The sequence below is a fragment of the Juglans regia genome, chromosome 11 (assembly GCF_001411555.2).
Source record: "Juglans regia cultivar Chandler chromosome 11, Walnut 2.0, whole genome shotgun sequence".
NCBI classification, from domain to species: domain Eukaryota; kingdom Viridiplantae; phylum Streptophyta; class Magnoliopsida; order Fagales; family Juglandaceae; genus Juglans; species Juglans regia.
This window is the reverse complement of record NC_049911.1, coordinates 31,247,502-31,267,193: the sequence shown is the minus strand read 5'-3', so window position 1 is coordinate 31,267,193 and position 19,692 is coordinate 31,247,502. Positions and strand designations below refer to the sequence as shown.

General features: G+C 33.2%; 2 protein-coding genes across 2 annotated transcripts; both read right to left on the bottom strand.

Moving 5' to 3' along the window:
* Positions 1–1,256: 1,256 nt before the first annotated feature.
* Positions 1,257–2,545, bottom strand: LOC109012379. Its single transcript, XM_018993976.2, has one exon. It carries the CDS (start codon positions 2,340–2,342, stop codon positions 1,593–1,595), a length of 750 nt encoding a protein of 249 aa, XP_018849521.1. The 5' UTR covers positions 2,343–2,545; the 3' UTR covers positions 1,257–1,592.
* Positions 2,546–7,732: 5,187 nt separating this feature from the next.
* On the bottom strand, positions 7,733–19,385 carry LOC109012376 (GPN-loop GTPase QQT1). The gene is made up of 11 exons (XM_018993974.2): positions 18,991–19,385; positions 18,490–18,534; positions 18,318–18,397; positions 17,789–17,863; positions 17,474–17,577; positions 10,733–10,889; positions 10,539–10,626; positions 9,331–9,403; positions 9,117–9,247; positions 8,195–8,274; positions 7,733–8,083 (listed from the first exon to the last, which is right to left on the bottom strand). Exons 1-10 carry the CDS (start codon positions 19,080–19,082, stop codon positions 8,214–8,216), a joined length of 906 nt encoding a protein of 301 aa, XP_018849519.1. The 5' UTR covers positions 19,083–19,385; the 3' UTR covers positions 7,733–8,083; positions 8,195–8,213.
* Positions 19,386–19,692: the final 307 nt, after the last annotated feature.

Sequence of the window (19,692 nt, the reverse complement as noted above, 5' to 3'; positions counted from 1 at the left end):
AATAAAACATAAAACTCAGGAAAAAAATTAATTTTTTAATAGTAAATTTTATTCTTTTTTAAAACGATTATATGATGTTTATATACTTTACGATTATATATAAAATTATTCTTTATTTTAACTATGCATTGGAGTTTTATTATTTGTTTAAACATTGCTGATTGTGACCCTAATCGTCTAGAATAAAAGGACAGGTGGGCTACCCTAATCAATTATTCAAGCTCCAATTACCTTGGACAATTGGAGCCAAGATTTTCTTCGATATGGATCTTCTATTGGCCACTGACGCTGGAAATAAAATTATGCTCATCTTTTGCGGTAAGAAGTTGATTGGGCCACTTCATTGGCCACGAGGCCTTTAGCGTATTGGCATTTCCCCTCGACACTATTGCCTAAATAATAATAATAATAATAATAATGCTAATTCGTTGACCTTTGGATGTTTGACCCAGTCGGGCCAAATCATCTGCTTAAAGTAGAACTTTTCTAAGTTTTACGGGCAAAGAGCCCGTTCTCGGAAAGTTGATAGAAACGACTGGTGATCAAGGTTGACCACATTACTTTGAGGAAATAAATCTGAATCTTTCACTGCAGTGACATCTAATATTACTTTCCTTAATATCTGACCCAAATTTCGCGGCAAAGCATTAGAACAGGACATGCTTTTACCTCACTTCTATCATTGAAGATTCTCGTAATTATCTATCCTAAACTATTTTTAATAAATAATTCACATGCCATTCCTCTTCTAAGCTCCGAAAACGTTGGAAAATGAATCTTTAGCCTTGCAAGCAGGAATATGTATATGCTCTGCGAATATCACGTTAGCAGCTAGCGTAGCAATTTTCGAGGCTTTGATTGCAATGTTACGCCAAGGAATTTCTTGGAATTTCACGGCGGACTTCGATAGATTCCGTAGCTACGTTTTAGAAAGAATGCTAACCCCATTTGGCATCGGCAGGTAATGGAATTTGAACAATTCAGCATACGGTGCAAAGACTTTCCCAGGCGTTTACATTTTTTTCATTCAAATAAAATAACTGACTGGTCGCGAACGCCCACCTAATTGTACTGCATAATGGCTTTTAACCCAGCAGCTCATGCTCCAAGCAAACCTTTTTGTATCAAGATTTACGGCTTTTTTCCTTGAAACTGTGCGCAATCTTTATTCTTTCAGCGTTATTTCCACTCTTTAAGCACTCGAGATCGACGAGACTTCATCTATCGCGAGACTGTTAATTTATCAAAACACATTGCATGCAGAGATAATCAATCTACAGTAATGGGATCACATGAAAGCTCATTTATCATTGGACTCTGACAAACTCACTGTGCCATACAGATTATACATGACATGACTTGCTTTCATGATCTATAGCCTAACTCTAAACACATTACTTAATATACATTTGTGAACATGTCAAGCAGCGATTGATCAATTTCCAATCCAACCCAACATGCGAAGAAGAAGATTTAAAAAAAAAAAAAACCCTACAAAACTAGTTAAAAATTTACACCTATGAACACAACAGACAGATTGTTAACTTCTCAGAAAAAGACGGAGAAAGGAGAGAATCAGACGATTATGATCTTCACCAGCTTTTCCGATGGCCGTGTTGCTGCGGTGATTTGCCTTGATCCACAAGCCCGGAACTGCTTCTCGTATACTCTTTCGCCTTCTCACTGACCACCATCTTATTCTCGCTCAATTCTCTTGCATAAGTTTTCTTTTTTGTTGACCTTTTCGTATTGGGGCTCATCTTCAAGGCAGGGACTAGGTACCACCCAAGAGAGGTACAAAGTATAGCAAAAGATCGCCCAAACACAGCCAACAACAACAAAATCAAGATTACAATTGCTGGAAGATAATAAGATGGACGTCTCCATCTATCCAACTTCAAGTTCCAAAAGAACCTCTTCTTCTTAGGCCTTTCATTTGATTCCAATATTGGCTGCTTCAGTTCTTTCGAATCAACGGAGCTTTTAGCCGGTGTATCATGCTTATCTTTGACAATATCCCTGATCTGTGTTTTGTCTTCCATGTTGTTCTTGGACTTCACCACAATTGGAACCCAATCATTGGAGTTGGAGTACATGAAGCGTACGAGAGAGATGTCTTGGGAGCCCACTTGTGAATAAATCTTATTCCTCTTCTCCTCAAGATCAGCTAGAAGTTCAGAAAACTTATCCAGCCCACGAGTGGAATATGGGTTCTTGCTGTCCTTGTTATGGTTCTTCCTTCTGGGTTTTCTCGGTGATGAACAAGGACTATTACTCCATGGTTCAGCTTCATCTTCTTCTCGATGAAAAGTGCCACTGCCACAAACGAAAAGATTCAACATCTGCAAGAAAAGGGCGTTGGGTCGTATTGATGAACTTGAAATTGATTTGGTTGATTGAGGGAGAGAGAGATTTCCACAAGTATTTATTCCAGGGGTTTGCTTGGGGTTGGAGGGCTAGATCCAAGCAACCTTTAGTCAAATTAAAGGTTTGAAAAAAAGAAATCATATAGAAGCTTCCCCCACATGGATCTTGGCATTGTTTGACTTCTTGGGGTGGAAGAAAGAACCACCTTGATCATGATCAGTTTAATATTCTTGCCACATTATATATATATTAAATATTGGAAAATCTACCAAAGGATATGAATTTATAGAAAATAAACCATATGACTTGGATAAGGGTACTTGTTGAATGGGCCATCATGATCATCAATAGCACTAGCATGTACTAATTAATTAGAACGAATTTACAAGAGCCAACGGTTCTCCTAGATGGAGCACGCAATTAACTATTATAAGTTGAAGAGCCGGAATGCATGGTTAGTTGGCTAGCTAGGTTAGTTAGTTAATATATTTCTTTTGAAATTATTTAATTTTCTATAATTATAAATGATGTGATGACGATATATATTGTTGATTACGATATTTTTATTTTAAGATCATAAATAATAATAATAATAATAGATAGCTAGCTAGCTAGAGATCTGATCAATTTTTATTTTTGGTTGTTGGCACGAATCTATGACATCAATCCTCTCGCAAATTTTCTAGGGACGTAAAAGTCACGCCATGTCCTAATAAAGTGGCAAATGATTAATGAAATTATGATGGAATTTAATGCCGGCCAGGGCTGGATAAATAACTAATTACATTCCAACTACCTCCAGCTTTGAATTTGCTTCGGTTAAACCAAAGTAATTTCCATTTCAAATTAGTTCAAAATTGTTGGTAAGCTGTCTTAGTTGTATTTGAGTAGTGAGTTATTCTCAAGTATTTTATGAATAATAATAAAAAAATAATAAAAAATATGTAAAAAATAATAATAAAATAATAAAGAGTAGTAGAGACAAACAAGAATTTCAATAATTTTTTCAAAACAATTTCCACATTTCTACGAAAGAAAATAAGAGTGTGAAAATGGAATAAAAACATCAGTAATTTCCGAGTACCAATTAATTCATTTACATATAATTAAATACAATGGTTTTGTGGTTGAATTTTTAAAATCGCATCAGATTTATCACAAAGTGTTGTTGGGAAAGTAAGGAATGGGACTTAAATTAAACTACAACTCGAGCCCTGTTTCATTTATGTAAGTAAGGAAAGCCTCCAGATGATTTGGATGACGGCTATTTGTCTAAGAAAATTACCAAACTACACTATAAGAAGCTTTAAAAAGACCTGCGAAGAAAAAATAACATTGATATTATTAATTAACGGCTAATCTATTCTATATATAGAGGTAGTCACCCTGCTCTAAACGGTGGTCCTTATTTAGGCTAAGGTGAGATGACCAAGCTATCCATCCACGTTGTCAAAAGTTTATCCGCTCTAATTTTAGATGTTTCGAATGAGAAAAAAAAAAACAAATTAAAAATAGCGATAATAAAAATAATATTTATAGTTATAAAATACACAAATATCATCTATTCTTTTTTTAAAAAAATTAATAATTATATAATATTTATACAAATCTAATATTTACTTTTCCTGTACAAGCACTCACTAATTACTTGACACCATCCACTCGCGTCATTCACTTCAGCCTAACACCATTAGATATTTCTTCAGAATAATTCCATATGTAAATTCAGTACTTAGCAAACATTTTGAAAATATAAGATTGAAAACCTAATCTGCTTTTTGTTTGGGCGGGCAAATCATCTTATCTCATCTCATATAATCATTATAATTTTTTAAAATTTTTATATAAAAATTATATTAAAAAATTATATTATAATAATATTTTATTCAATTTTCAACAAAACATCATATCTCATTTCATCTAAACTGTGTAACCAAACAATACCTCAATCTACCGCAACGTGTTATTACTTTAAAATGATTTTATAATTATTTATTTTTAGTAACAAGACATTCTAATAAGGTTAATAATTATTTAGACTCATAAATGATTTTCTTAAAAGTTTTTATATTTTAATAGTTTTTCTAATTTATTTTTTAGAGAATTTCTTAATATTGTTTCCTAAATAATTTTAATGTCAATAAAATTTCTTAGAGAATTTAAGGATTTTTAATACTTAACCGAGGACATTAATATTTCTTTAAGAAGCCTCGAGTATTGGGGAGGCCTAATACGTCCATTTACCCTGTCCGGATCACGTGCTCCACTGCTCCTATCCAACAATAACAACAATTTATTTTTCCTGGAAAAAAATAAAAAAAGAATAAAAACAAAACAATTCCCGCAAGAGAACAAAATCAACGCTCCCATGGAAAAGGAATTTTGGTCCCTTTTTTTTTTCAGGTCTACACGCTTTTGAGGTCTACAATTCCAAATGTAAATGCGAGATTTTCTAATGAATTAACGATTGTTCTTTAATTACAACGTGGGAAAATTTTAAGGATATAAATTATCAGTTGAGTCAGACTAATAATATGCAGAGCACGTCACTTCCGATATAAATATTTTTCAACTTTTAATTTTTTATTATTTAATCTAATCATTATTTAATTATTTTAATTTTTCTAAATTTTTATACAAAATATAAAAATAATTTAACTTTTTTAATTTTCAAAACAAAAATTATATTATAATAATATTTTAATTTTATAATATTTTTATTCATTTTTTTTTTTTCATTTTTCAAATGGGCTCTACAGCCACCGTTGAAGGCTATCACTAGTACATTTCATCTATATTTTTTTTTTGCTTTTTTTTCACATGTATTTTTTAACACTTTTAAATATTTAAAAAAATTCATAATATCATTAAAAAATACTTCTATGATCATTAAGTTAAAAAATAAAAATAAAAAAATCCCAACAGGAAAACTAGCATTTTTCCTTTTCCAAAATCTCATAAAACGTCTCAACTCAAATATTTTATTACTATTCACAAACTATTTTACTATTATTCACAAATCATCTCATTTTATCTCACTATCCAAACCAGAGTGAGTTGAGATGATATGAAAGTTGAATAAACTGTCTTTGAACAATGGACAATTATTAATATTCTTGTCTTAGTGGCAAAATGTGAATAACAAATATTTACAAAAGAGAAATGGCTGGTTTAAATAGTGAGATGAGATGAGATAGTTTTAGATAAAAACTAAAAATTGAATAAAATATTATTAGAATATTATATTTTAATATTATTATTATTTTAATTTTGAAAAAAGTTAAATTTAGATTTGAAAATGATGAATTATTTATTATATTTTATGTAAAAATATAAAAAAAAAATTGTAATAATCAGAAGAAAGGAAACATTCTCTAAATCTAAACGATCTGAAGTATTTAGTTGGGAAGGAAAATAATAAGAAATTAGAGGACGCGTTTCCATTGAGAGGAAAAAACTTGTCAACGGCCAGATGAAGAAGTAGAGGCTTCTGGCTTGCTTTGCAGCTCTCAGCTGCTAAACATGAACAATTCAATTCCAGTGTACTTCCGTCTCCCACGTAACCGCGTGCGTCAGTGATTTGCATCTGCTAAACGTGACACCCATTACCATATAGGTTTCAAACCTTGAATATGACTTGAGTTTTATAAGCCACCAAATTTGGATCACGTTGTATGAAAGGTTGGAAGGGCATTAAACAAATAAAGTAAACTGATAACCAGCTGCCACACATCACAATTTTATCTACATCAAGTTATCAACCATAATTTTCTCAAGTTGCCCATACAATCAAACTTCCAACATCTTTTATGATTAAAGAAATCCAGTTTCGATTGTTTTCATAATTCTTCTTTATTTATCTTATCTCATCTTATTTAATTAATATATTTTTTTTTATAAATTTTTACACAAAATAAAATAAAAAATTTAACTTTTTCAAATCTTAAAATAAAAATAATATTAAAAAAGTATATTCTAACAATATTCTATTAAATTTTTAACTTTAATCTCAATATGTTTACCAAGCAAACTTTTGAAGTTTTTTTTTTTTTTAAATGTTAAGTACTTGGAAGAAAAATTTATCAAAAACTTATTTTTACATGTATCAATTATTAATATGCTGAAAAGATCACACAAAGGTAAACATACAAACTTAAATAGTTTCATATGATTAGATCTATTTTATAATAAAAATAACTTTACAATCTAGCGTATCACATAAAATCATGACAGTTTGTAAGTTTATTTTATACTTTTGTAGATTTATTTGTGACTAAAGCATTTCTCTATTGAGAATTATAAAATTTTTAAATTTTAAATTTTAATTAAAAAAAACTGACAAAATAAATATTATACCTAAAATTATAAGTAAGGGTTTTGAACCGGACCAGTTTTTTTCGGGATCCGGTCTGAAACCTAAAATTCCAGGTGCATTCGAGCAGTTAAAAAATTTCAGATCCGATTATGTGACCCGGTTATCAGTAACTGGGTCCTTTAAAATGAAAAAAAACCTGCCCCTTTCTCTCGTCTTCAGTCGAAATTGTCTTCATCATCTTGGGCTTTGCTTTCTCGAATCGTTAGGGTTTGCTTTCTCGTCTTTTTGAATCCGTCATCTCTCTCGATCTCTCAGTCTCACTTTCTCGTCTTCTCCAATCCCTTCTGGCCTTCTCTCTCAAGTCTTTCGACCTCATCAAAACATTTTTAAAAACAAGTGCTATACAAATATTTTTTTAAGTTTTAAAGTGTTTTAAAAACAAATAAAATAAAATAAAAACCGGATTTATCCGATTATAACTCGGATTCGGATTAAATCCGGATATCCGATTATCCGCCCGGATTGGATTAATCCGGACGGATAATCGCCCGAATTTTAGCATCCTGATCTGGATCTAGTTATAGTCGAATATCCGGATCCGGATAAACACCTTTAATTATAAGTACATGTAATACTGCTCTTTTTGGGGGGAGTTTCTGCCCAACAAACTAATTTCAAATTATCAAAACTTCTCATAAAATCATTTTTAAACATCACACAAATACAACATTTTTCAATTTCAAATTTTTCTTTAATCATTACTTAATCATTATTCAAACACAAAAACCAACACAATTTTTATAAACTTCAAAACAAAAATAATTTAAAAAAATTACATTCAAATAATTTTTTATCTTTATAATACTTTTATTAACTCTTTAACCCAATTCTCAAATCATTTAATTATTATTCATAAAATATTTTTTGAGATACTCCAAGCATCCAAACATGCTCTTAAAGCCCCGTATTCATGAATTATTGAGTCGTTATTTCCTGATAACATTTTCCTAGAATTTAATTTTTTGTTTTTTTTTTTTCTAGAAAAATCACTTAGTAATCGACCCCGGGGAAACAATATGAAAAACTACAATGATTAGCATGATCCTTTTAAAGATCTTACACACCAATATAAATACTGCAAAAGCACGCATGATTTTAAAGCCTTATCAAAAGCTTTAAAATCTCCGACGTTTTCTCCAAAAGTTAACCATCTGCACGCATCGAACAGGCTGTTGTATGACTTCAATTTGTCCTATTTTTTACAAAGGAAAGGCCACATAAGAGTTGGTCGGCTGATGAGAGAGGGAGGGAGGAACAAGAAGCTGGCCTCTGCCACTCTGATCCTTCTCCAGATCTTCCACCCATACCATAAAAAACAGTTGCTAATAAGCTTAGCAACACCTGCGGTAAAACAGTTAAGCCTCTGAAACAGAACAATGACAGTTTCGAAGGTACATAAACATGCTGACGTGCATCCTCAAAAGCACAAACACGTGGAAGTGGAAAGCTAACCAGAAACAGAGCTTTTCCTTCAATCATTCTGATCGAAATTCTCATCATCTTTCATGTACTTTTCTTGCACTGCAGCAACTGTGAGCTTCTCTGTCAAGCAAAACTCATGGTATTCCATTCCAAAGAAATAAAGATGATGGACATTCCATAAAACAATGATATTCAATACATCAAACTTAAAGAAATTCCTTCCAAGTCTCTCATAATATAACTTGCACAAGGGACCACTTCATGCTTATGAATCAACCTAAGAGGATCAACAAGATGGTATATTGTTAAATTGGTTGTCGAAAGAATTCGAAGCAGTACAATCACCAGATTAGCAAAGTTTCATAATTATATACTGCTCGATTCCAGAATCAAAGAAAACATAAAGTTAATGATGACAAATCCAAAATAAAGTCATCCAGATCTGATCTACGCGAGGGTATAGGCTGTCACACATGCATAATTGAAACATTACCACACTACATTTTCAGTTCCAATATAGCATCCTAATCTGAAAAGGATGGGATCAACCACATGTTTCCTAAGTCATTAATACAAGAAAAACCGCAGGTAATGTATAACTCATAACCAACCATTTTTTTAATCCAAATCATCGCCAGATCAGACACCTATTTGGAAGACATTTGCAGATTAATCTTCCTTTTCTAATCATGCAGTTCAAAATTTTCCTGAAAAGTTGTTTTCATTGCCACTTTTGAAGAAATTATCCATCCCTTATCTGTTAAACCGTGCTGGAAAAGCAGCAAAACGATTTAATGTTAAATAATTCAGATTGAAAGATGCAGCAGAAAGGTAGTTGGAAAATATGCTGTAATGCTAGCTGATGAGATTTTGGTCAGTTAGATTCCATACAAAAACAACCATATGAATATGAAGAAATATGATATTAAGAATCATGAGAGAACAAGGATATCTGTAATAATCCCAGTCAAGAGGACCAACTGCAATCTTGCTGAATTCAACTGCACTCGCTTCTATGCCAGCAAAAATGTACCCGTTGGTCTTGTCTATAAGCTTCACTAGATTCCCTACACTCTCTTTATCCTGAAAAACAGCATCTCACTAAGAACACACATTCTAAACAATTCATGCAAACTTCAGAAGGAATGAAATAGAGACTAGCATGCCTGGATATCTAAGGTTGTAAAATTGACAAGACTGTAGTCTTCTATTACATCACATAGCTCCTTAGTGAGTTTTCTGCATATGAATCACAAACATCTGAATTATAAAAATGCTTTGTTCTGAACACAAATTTAGAAAAATAAATCAGCCTAATTCTTGAAATACAATCTACTGATTGTACTTGATTATCATTTCATTCTTATTTGCTCCACAATGGTGACACCAGAAAAGTCAGATACTATAAATTAATATCACGTCTTGAATGCCTTAAGAGTTCTTCCAATAGGATATACAATTGAATTGTCTCACAGACTTTGCAGCGAAATAAGAATCTTAGAATGCATACCGTTGGTTACATCTTACAGTTTAACCTATATGCAGTTAAACGTTGACACTAAGGCCCGGTTTGGATACAAGATGCATTTCATCTCATCTCATCTCAACTCATCTCATCTCAGCTCATCTCATCATTACAACTTTCCCATATTTCCACACAAAATATCAACTTTTTCAAATCCCAAAACAATAATAATATTAAAAAATAATATTCTAACAATATTTTATTCAACTTTTAACTTTCATCTCATCTCATCTCAACTCACTATCCAAACAACACCTATCTGTATAAGAAATACTATACAAACTACTGAAATTTGAAATCACCAAAAGAATTAAAAGAGCAGATTTTTTGAATTTATGTCAAGACCTTGAGTTATACCATTTCAATTGAAGGAAACCAAAATAAGTGTAGCATCTGTCTAATTCACACATTCCTTAGCATGTAACTTCTTAAGCATGCAATATCTTGTGTCCATCTATATAGCAATTCATTTAAAAGTGCCACAGGCAGGCAGACTTACAAGGGGGTCAACAGATCTGGAGGTGCCCCATAAAAAGATTCATATTAAAAGTTCTCAGTAGCTTTATATCATAAAATATAAGAAGAACGTGAAAAAGTAGATCTTAATAGATAAAACATATTATGAGACCCATATATGCAGGATTAACAAGAATGACTACTATATTCACCATCAACGACATTGAATGGAGAGGAGATCCAAGCAATAACAATTAGCATAATTGCAACATTCTGATGAAGAAAACAAGTTTAAATAAGATAATACCCAGGTAATTATTATGGTGTCCACAATCTAAAATGCAAAGACTGGTTTATACAAAAATTCAAAATGAACTTTACCATAAAACACACCTGTACTTGGCAGACCGAGGATCCTGATCAAGATGGTGCTGTAAATAAGATAAATCTTGCACATCTGTATAGAAATCGAGGTTGAAAGCTGCAACACATGAAAAAGTAACGATTAGCAATGATAATTAGCACTGCTGTGATAATATGATATATTCAAAACTTCATGCATAAAGGAAGAAAAGCTATAACTACACCTAGCCTTCCGTAGTTCTCAATTAAGTCAATCTTGGATAAGACATTAACATGCGGCAGTTCCAAATGTAGCATGGTCGACAAAGAGAGAAGCAATGCACTGACATACTTCCCAGGGTCACTGCAAAGATGGGCATCAACTAAATGCACTGCAGTTAACTGCATAAAAGGAAGAAAGCAATGAGATTTTTACTATTAAACAAGATCTAAATAAATGGAACGCTGAGGAGTTTGGGAATGTTGAAAAGAAAAGAAAGTTTCTGCTTCAACAGATGCAATGTATGGTGGAAAGGGAGATGTCGGGTGATGCAACAGGTGAGGATTTGGATAGGAAAAAGGGGTGGTTGCTGAACTGGAAAAGATCACATTAATGGAGGAGATTTCATGGAGGCAAAAATCTAGAGTTCGATGGTTGAAAGAAGGTGATAAGTGTACAAAAAAATTTCATCAAATTGTGAACTCTCATAGGAGGAACAATGCCATAGAAGTTATTCAAGATGGTGAAAACATACTTTCCGATCAAGAGGCCATCAAGGAACATGCTGTCAATTTTTATGAAAAGTTGTTCAAGGAAGAATATTCGTGGAGACCAAAGCTAGATGGTTTGTCTTTTGATGCAATTGATCAAGAAAGTGCAGCATGGATGGAGAGAGTTTTTGAAGAAGAAGAAGCGCTTGATGTTGTCCAAGGAATGGCTAAAGACAAGGCTCCAGGTCCGGATGGGTTTTTTATGGCTTTTTTCCAAGCATGTTGGGACATTGTGAAGGAAGACATTATGAAGGTATTTCTAGAATTTCATGCTTCTATGAAATTCGAGAAAAGTATCAATGCTACTTTTATAGCTTTGATTCCCAAAAAGGTGGGGGCAGCAACTATGCGGGATTTCAAGCCAATTAGTTTGGTTAAGGGGGTTTACAAGATAATTTCTAATGTGCTGGCCAATCAGATGAGTGCAGTAATGGGAAGAATTATATTGAAGTCACAAAATGCTTTTGTGAGAGGAAGACAAATATTAGATTCAGTTTTAACGGCAAATGAATGTTTGGATCACATAATTAAAATGGGCGAATCTGGAGTTTTGGTTAAATTGGATATGGAAAAGGTGTTTGATCATGTTTGCTGGGAGTTTATATTGTATTTACTTGGTCGATATGATTTCGGTGAGAGGTGGTGTATGTGGATAAAGCATTGTATTTCTACGCCAAGATTCTCCATTTTGGTGAATCGTAACCCGGTTGGTTTCTTTAATAGTTCACGTGGTTTGAGACAAGGAGATCCAATATCTCCTTTCCTCTTTATTCTTGTCATGGATATATTGAGTAGAATGATTGAAGCGACAATGGGAGGTAGCTTTTTGTCGGGTTTTGAAGTGGGCTATAATTCTCGGAGTAGTGTGATTGTTTCTCATCTACTTTTCGCCGACGACACATTAATTTTCAGTGAAGCCAATCAAGAACAACTTCGGTTCTTAAGAGCTCTTTTGCCACGTTTTGAAGCTGTGTCAGGATTGAGAATTAACTTAGGCCCCATTTGGATAATGAAAGTGTTTCATCTCATCTCATCTCATCATTACAATTTTCTTAAATTAACACACAAAATATAATGAATAACTCAACTTTTTCAAATCCCAAAACAATAATAATATTAAAAAATAATATTCTAACAATATTTTATTCAACTTTCATCTCAACTCATCTAATTTCAATTCACTATCCAAACGGCACCTTAACCAAGTATGAAATAGTTTCAGTGGGCTCAGTGTCAAATATTTCAGATTTGGCTAATATTTTGGGGTGTAAAATATCGTCGTTGCCTATGACGTATCTTGGTCTTCCCCTAGGTGCCTTGCATAAATCTGTTTCGATTTGGGAATGAGTGATTGAGAAAATTGAGAGGAGGTTAGCCAGCTGGAAAAAATTATATTTGTCTAAGAGCATTGGAATTGACTTAGCCAAATGCCAATGAAAGTCATATTTTAGAGAATGTCCATTAAATTGGGCCTACATTAGATTACCTAAACACAATTCATCTAAGATATTAGCTACAGTAAATTCATCTCACATTCCATATATGAAGTGAACTGTAGCACCTTCATACTAATATTTTATTCCTTCCTATCGCACGGTTGTTTCCCTTTTCCTTCCCGCTAGTCTATCTCATGCCTCTTTTTCTTTTCCTTCCTGCGACCATCTCCTTCTTCACACGACTCCTTCTCCTTCTCTCCTACACATTCCTTTCCATGCACATCTCCTTCTTTACCTTTTCCTGCACATCCCCTTCTTCGCACGACCATCTCCTTTCCAACAGCTACTCAAAGCTTCTCTACAAATCATATACCAACAACACGGTAAGATCCGAAACCCTAGCCTTGATTTTTCTCATTTATTTTGCTTGGTTTGTTTGGAATCGGCTAATGGGACAGGAGGGAGGAAGGTTCTTACTCTATTTCCAACTGGGGATGATTGAGTTTTGGTAATTGTTAATGTCGTCTTTAACGTCGAAGTTATCGTTTGATTCTGTTTCTGGGTCTTTGTGACATTGGTGTCTGGTGGTATTTATTAGATTTTTGTTTAGCTTAGACTCTTTGTTGTTATTATTGTGTTAGTTGGAATCCGAAATTTCTGGGTCAAATAATTTGGGTTAATTACGCTTCTGTTGCCAGCTGGATGTCTTTCACCACCCTTTGTGAGGTTAACCTTGGGGGATCGGTTTAGTCATGGGGTCCCTCAGTTCTGTGGACTGCTAAGTGTATAAATTACATTATTTTAGCTGTTTTATATGTATTCTTTGAGCTTCTGGTGACGGAGATTGATCATGATGTCACTCTGGGCAGCAATTATGTTTCTAAGCTCCTCTATGACAGCAACTATTATGGTGTCATGCTAAGGATTTATTCAGGATGTCTTAGATATATCCCATGATATATGGTCTGGGAATCGGCTGGTTTTCTACCTCTCATGGTCTCCTCACTGGTGAAGGGTTCTTATTTCCAAGGTGTGCAGAGCTGAAGCATTCAATTGACGAACCATTGAGATTGAGGTGAGGATAAATAATGCTGGAAAGTGCTGTAATGTTTCTCTAGAAATCCCAAAATTGGGTTTTAGGTACTGAGTTTCTAAGCAATATGCAGGAATCTCGTGTATGTAAGACCTCATGTTAATTAGCCTAATTTCATGTAGATTTGTACTTTTCGTACATTGTGAGACTCAGAAGACTTAAAACCCCTAATGCAAGGAGGCCTCTTAAAAAAGTCTGATTGTTATTACATTGTTGAATATTAAATAACTTAGTTCTCTGAATTTTTTTTGTTTTGGTTACTTAATTTTTCTGCATCACTTTCAAAATTTTAATTCTGACATAATTGTTTTTTGTAAGTAATCGATAATATTATTAATAGAGATAGGCAAAGCCCAAGTACACAAGATGTTATACAAGAGATAATTAATTCTGACATAATTTGTTTTAGATTTCCCAGATAGATTAGAAGTTTCCTCCATTGTCAGTTTGGGGTGCACAGTTTTCCAGTTACCCTACCTGCATATGAAACATTCATTCTGTTTCAAATGAGTCTGCATTTTGCTTCCCTAGTCCAAGTTTCTCAACTCAACATATATTAAAAGATATTACTGGAGAAAGGTTTTCTTTGAGTTCCCCGAATGAATTTACATTTATTTGGAGTGTGATAAAGTCCAAATTGTTTGCACTCTGTATATGTGATGGGTATTAATTTGTTCAGCATCTGATTATAACATGCTTGAGTTTTTCATCTTTATACTCTAGCAGGAAGTTGGCCTGAAGTTGCATTATGGTCTATTGTTTTCCAAGTAAATGTAAGGAAATTACAGAACACCTCCAAGCATTTAGGGCAGGTTGCAGTTGAAATGATTGTCGTGATGTTTGAAGTCTCACAATTCTTTTCCTATTACTTCTGCAAGGCATATACTTGGATCATATTTTCTGCTTCAACCTCCCTGGATTGTACAGTGTACAGTTTCTAAATGTTGGAGTCTGTAATTCATTTTGGGCTGTTATATGTTGGTGAAATTCCTGTTTGTAAATGTAGGAGTGTGCAGTGTACTGTTTCTAAATAATTTACAGGGTAAATCATTGAGGGTTCTACAAGTTCATTGAACATGATAACAAATAAGAATCATAACTAAATGTTATGTTCATCATCATTATTTCTGTGTGTTAAAACACATACTTTGCACAGGCCATGAAATTCCGATTTAACGGATGATCTTAAATTCTTATAGTTGAAGGCCAACATGGCGATGAACAACAAATTTTCACATAAGATAATCTAGCTAAATATTTAATGAACTTGTGGATTGAGGTAAAATAAAACAAAAGGAACAAGAAAAAGGACCTTGGCCGCCCATTTACAATTAGGAACTGCATCAAATCATAGCAGGCAGTGTAGATATGAGATTTTTATTCTATAGGTCGGATTGTGAAAATGAATATGATTATTGGAGGTTATTGGAGATTATGAAAATAAAATAAAAAAGTATTTAAAAAATAAAAATTAATAAAAGAAATATAAATAATAATATTTTATTATTATAGAGAGTGTGATGGCTAATCCAATTTAGACTTCAAGTTTTGAGTGATTAGTTAAAAGTAAAAAAGTTACATATTAGTCAAATTTTGAAGATTGGGATGACTAATCCAATGCCAATGCTCTAAAGGGGGTAGAATCACTTTAATCAAGAGTACGTTGTCCAATCTCCCAACATATTTCCTCTCTCCTTCCTTTACCAGTTGGGGTTTCTATGAAAATTGAAAAGATCTATAGGAATTTCTTGTAGGGAGGTAAAGGGGAGGAAAAGAAATATTATTTGATGAGTTGGGATAAGGTATGTTAACTGATTTCAAATGGTGGTTTGGGTGTGCGTAACTTGAGGCTTTTTAATAAAGCTCTTTGTGGGAAATGGTTATGGAGATATCATTTAGAAATAGATGCATAATGGGAAAATGTGATACATGTTAAATATGGGGGTATGTGGAGTAGTTGGTGTTCAAATGAAGTAAAAGGAGCTTATGGGATGGGATTATGGAAGTCAATTTGAATGGGTTGGGGGGAGTTTGTTAAACATGTCAAATTTAAGGTGGGGGATGGATCAATAATTCACTTTTGGCATGATAATTTGTGTGGAGAGTTAACTCTCAAGAATGAATTTCCTTCACTTTTTCAGATTGCAAAGCAGCAAGATGCAACTGTGGCTTATTCATTCTCTTTTTTAAATAATAGCATTCAATGGAGTGTTGACTTCGTGAGAAATGTAAATGATTGGGAAGTTAATGTAATTTCAGATTTTCTCAGCAGATTTTTTTTGATAAGTAATAAAAAAGGAATAAGATGCTCTCAGCAGATTATATGAGTTGAAGATTGTCCAAGGAAGTGTAGACAAATTGTTGTGGATTCATGAAAGAAATTTCATATTCTCAGTTCACTCCTATTATAATGTTTTAACCTGCCAAGGTGTATGCCAAGTAAGGTAGCTTTCTTCTGTTGGCCGATGTCTCGTGATAAAATTCTGACTACAGAAAATCTAAGAAAGCGTGGTTTTTGTATTGTTGATTGGTGTTCTATGTGTAAGAAAGATGGCAAATCAGTTAATCACTTGTTTCTCCATTGTGAGGTGGCTAAAAGTTTGTGGAATGTCATTTTTGGAAGGATGGGTATTTCTTGGGTGATGCCAAAGCATGTGGTGAATTTACTAGCTTGTTGGAGGTATGCTGGGTGGAGTCTACCTATTGCAGCCATTTGGAAAATGATTCCTTTGTGCTTGATGTGGTGTCTATGGCTAGAAAGGAATGGGAGATGTTTTGAAGACAGAACGATCGATGGAAGAAATTAGGAAATTTTTCTTTAAAACTCTATAGGCAGGTTTGGGAGGTGAGATGAGAATTTTGTGTTTTGTATGAGAGTTTAAAATATTGTGTTTTAATATTATTATTGTTTTGGGATTTGAAAAATGTGAATTGGGATTTGAAAAAGTTGAATTGTTTATTATATTTTGTATGGGGATTTGAAAAAGGTGTAATAATGTGATGAGATGAGAATTTTGTGTCTCATCTCACCCCCCAAACTTGCCCCATGTCTATGGGCTAAGGCTAATGTAATGAATGGTGATGATGCGTTGGAGTTATTCTAGTTTTTTCTATCTTTTTAGGGCATGTTAGGGGCATGGGATGAGACATAAAATTCTCATATAATCTCATTTTATCTCATCCCATCTTATTCCCAAACATAATTTAAATACAAAATTTTCAAACTAATCATTACAACTTTTTCAAATTTTTAAATAAAGAAAAAAAAATCCAACTTTTTCAAATCCCAAATAAAAATAATATTATAAAACTATATTCTTACAATATTTTAACTTTATAATATTTTTTATTCAACTTTTTCTCTTGCCTTTCCCAAAACTCAAAAAATACTCAACTCAAACTATCTTACTACTATTCACAAACTATTTTACTACTATTCAAAAAATTCTCATCTCATCTCATCTCACTCCCCAAACAAGCCCTAATAGTCGCCGTATGTAGGTATTTCCTCTTGTATACTTTCAGTGTACTTGAGTTATGTCTTTTCATGGTAATAAAATTCTTATTAATTATCAAAAAAAAAATTACTATTACATCATCAACACAAGAAGTTGAAGCCAAGTCAGCTGTTCAGGGTCCTGCAGAGGCATAAAAATATTATATCAAAATAAAAGAGGTAAGCGTACCCTCAGGTTCAACTTCTTTATAAGTTTCATGATAACTGCCTTGGCATTGGAGTGAAGGAAAAATAGTTCCACCTGCCCGGGGAAATCAAAGAGAAGATAGTGATCTGCAAAGCTACTACATTGTTAGCTTATATTGCAATCATTTGAAAGAATGAAAACATGATGTTCATGGTGAAAAGGAAAAAAAGGACAGGAAGATAGGCCAATTTCTAGAACCTACAGATTTTGGAAGAATCCATAAAAGAAAAAATAAAGTGAAAAATGATCATTTATAGTGCCAACAAGTTTTGAGTAATTTAAGGCATAATCAACAACCTTTCAGGAGAGGTTCCAATTTCGACTGCAACCAATCAATATTTTTCTCCAGATAATCCATACAATACACAAGGCCTGAATGAACAAAACAAAATAAACATCAGAAGCTACATGACTCACAAGACAATAATTTACAAGCATGTTGAGCTGAAAGAGGAAAGCAAGAACTCAGAATAGATTCTGACATTTCTGTCTACAACATAACACGTTCCATCTACCAAGAACACATACCTAGGTACCAACCACATGCCCAGTCAAAACTCGCAAACTCAACTAGAGACTGCAGACCATGGGATATATTAAAAAATATTCCTGTTTTTCCCTATTTGTGTTGATATTGGAGAATATATATGGACGAGTTTCTCAGCTAGAAGCTAATGGAGAAAGGACCTAGAAAATGGTGGCTGCAAGTGCCAAATGCACTAGCCAACTATTCTTGCTGTGCAGTCGATTAGAATTTCCTAAAATTGATGTCTTATTAGACAGGATAACAGTGTCAATGAGAAAATTAATGACGACACGGGCACACCTCCATTTGGACCAAGAGAATGCTCCATCATTACATCGCTTAATTTTATCAGATCCTCAACGTTCACAGCACATTCATAACTATAATTGTGTTAAGGGAAACTTTATATTGACATTGTTCAAGCAGAAGAAACACTGTAAACCAAAAGAAAAAACATATTGAAGAAGGATACGGCAATGCGTCATTAGCAGGATCCAAATTGATAACAGCAACCTTCCTGCACACCATGAATAATAAAAATAAAGAAAGAAAATCCCATTAATGATAAAGATAAATTCGACATAAGATTATTATTTCTCGTCATTGGCCCTAATCCATGGATAACATATCAGTAACTCCTCCCACTCGAAACAACGAAATGAATAAAAATAAATAAATAAACATCATTATTTCCGTCACACAAACACATAAGTTCGGCACAAACTAATCGAATATGAAAAAATTAAGAATAAAACAATCACTTATTTTTATGCCACAATGTCGATCGTAGTCCCGATTAACAACTCTCAGAATCACCTACTACACAGTATGTTAGCATTACTTGAAAGAAAGGCCTCCGTATGCAACACCAACCGGAGCACCAGATTTCTCAGCATATGTACATAATCTTTTTTTTTCTAGTTTCAAAATATAATTAAAAAAAACAGAAACAGAAACAGGAAAAAATGGTGACCTTCCGATGAGTTTGAGAAACTGAGACATGCCATTGCAGTAAGTGGTCTTCCCTGAACCTGGCGGACCTATCACCACCTGCCCGAACACCATCTCAATTATTATTATTATTTTTTTTTTGCAAAAAATTAAACCTCCTTTTCTTTCTTGTAAAACTTATCCTCTCGGATTATCTTGAAGTACTTAGCGAAGACGTTAGAGATTGAAGGGACCAGATACTTGAGAAGAAAATGATCGGAGTAGCTTCAATTGCTGTATGAGAGAGATCTACACTTGGAAACGGGTTGGTGTTGTTAGGGCAATTCAGGGTTTAGGGTTTAATCGATTATAGAAGATAAATGAGTCGAACAAAATAAAAATGAAGCAACGGTTTGGCGGTGAAGATTATGACAAGAGATCTGTGCGACATATTATACAAAATAAATTTATAAATTACCATAATTTTATGATATATGTTAAATTTATTTGTAATAAAAATAATTTTATAATATAATATAACACATCAAATCGAATAAAAAATACTAAATAATTCATGAATTTGCCCCTTCAATCTTACATTTCATATATTTTAATTTTTATTTATTTAATAATTAAAAAATTGACTATTAATAAAAAGTTTCAATACAAGCAACTTGGTGCACCCAAGATGCGGCATGTGCACGAATTTGACGTCAATTTTTTTCTTTTTTAAATAAAAAACAAC

Bases quoted from the DNA above. Each gene is read 5' to 3' on its own strand.
- LOC109012379 (XM_018993976.2), bottom strand. From the start codon at position 2,342: ATGTTGAATCTTTTCGTTTGTGGCAGTGGCACTTTTCATCGAGAAGAA.
- LOC109012376 (XM_018993974.2), bottom strand. From the start codon at position 19,082: ATGGTGTTCGGGCAGGTGGTGATAGGTCCGCCAGGTTCAGGGAAGACC. The intron at 18,535-18,990 runs GTCACCATTTTT...CATGGTGTGCAG, and splicing joins TTTCTCAAACTCATCGGAAG to GAAGGTTGCTGTTATCAATT. The intron at 9,404-10,538 runs GTGTGTTTTATG...ATTCATATGCAG, and splicing joins CCTCGGTCTGCCAAGTACAG to AAAACTCACTAAGGAGCTAT.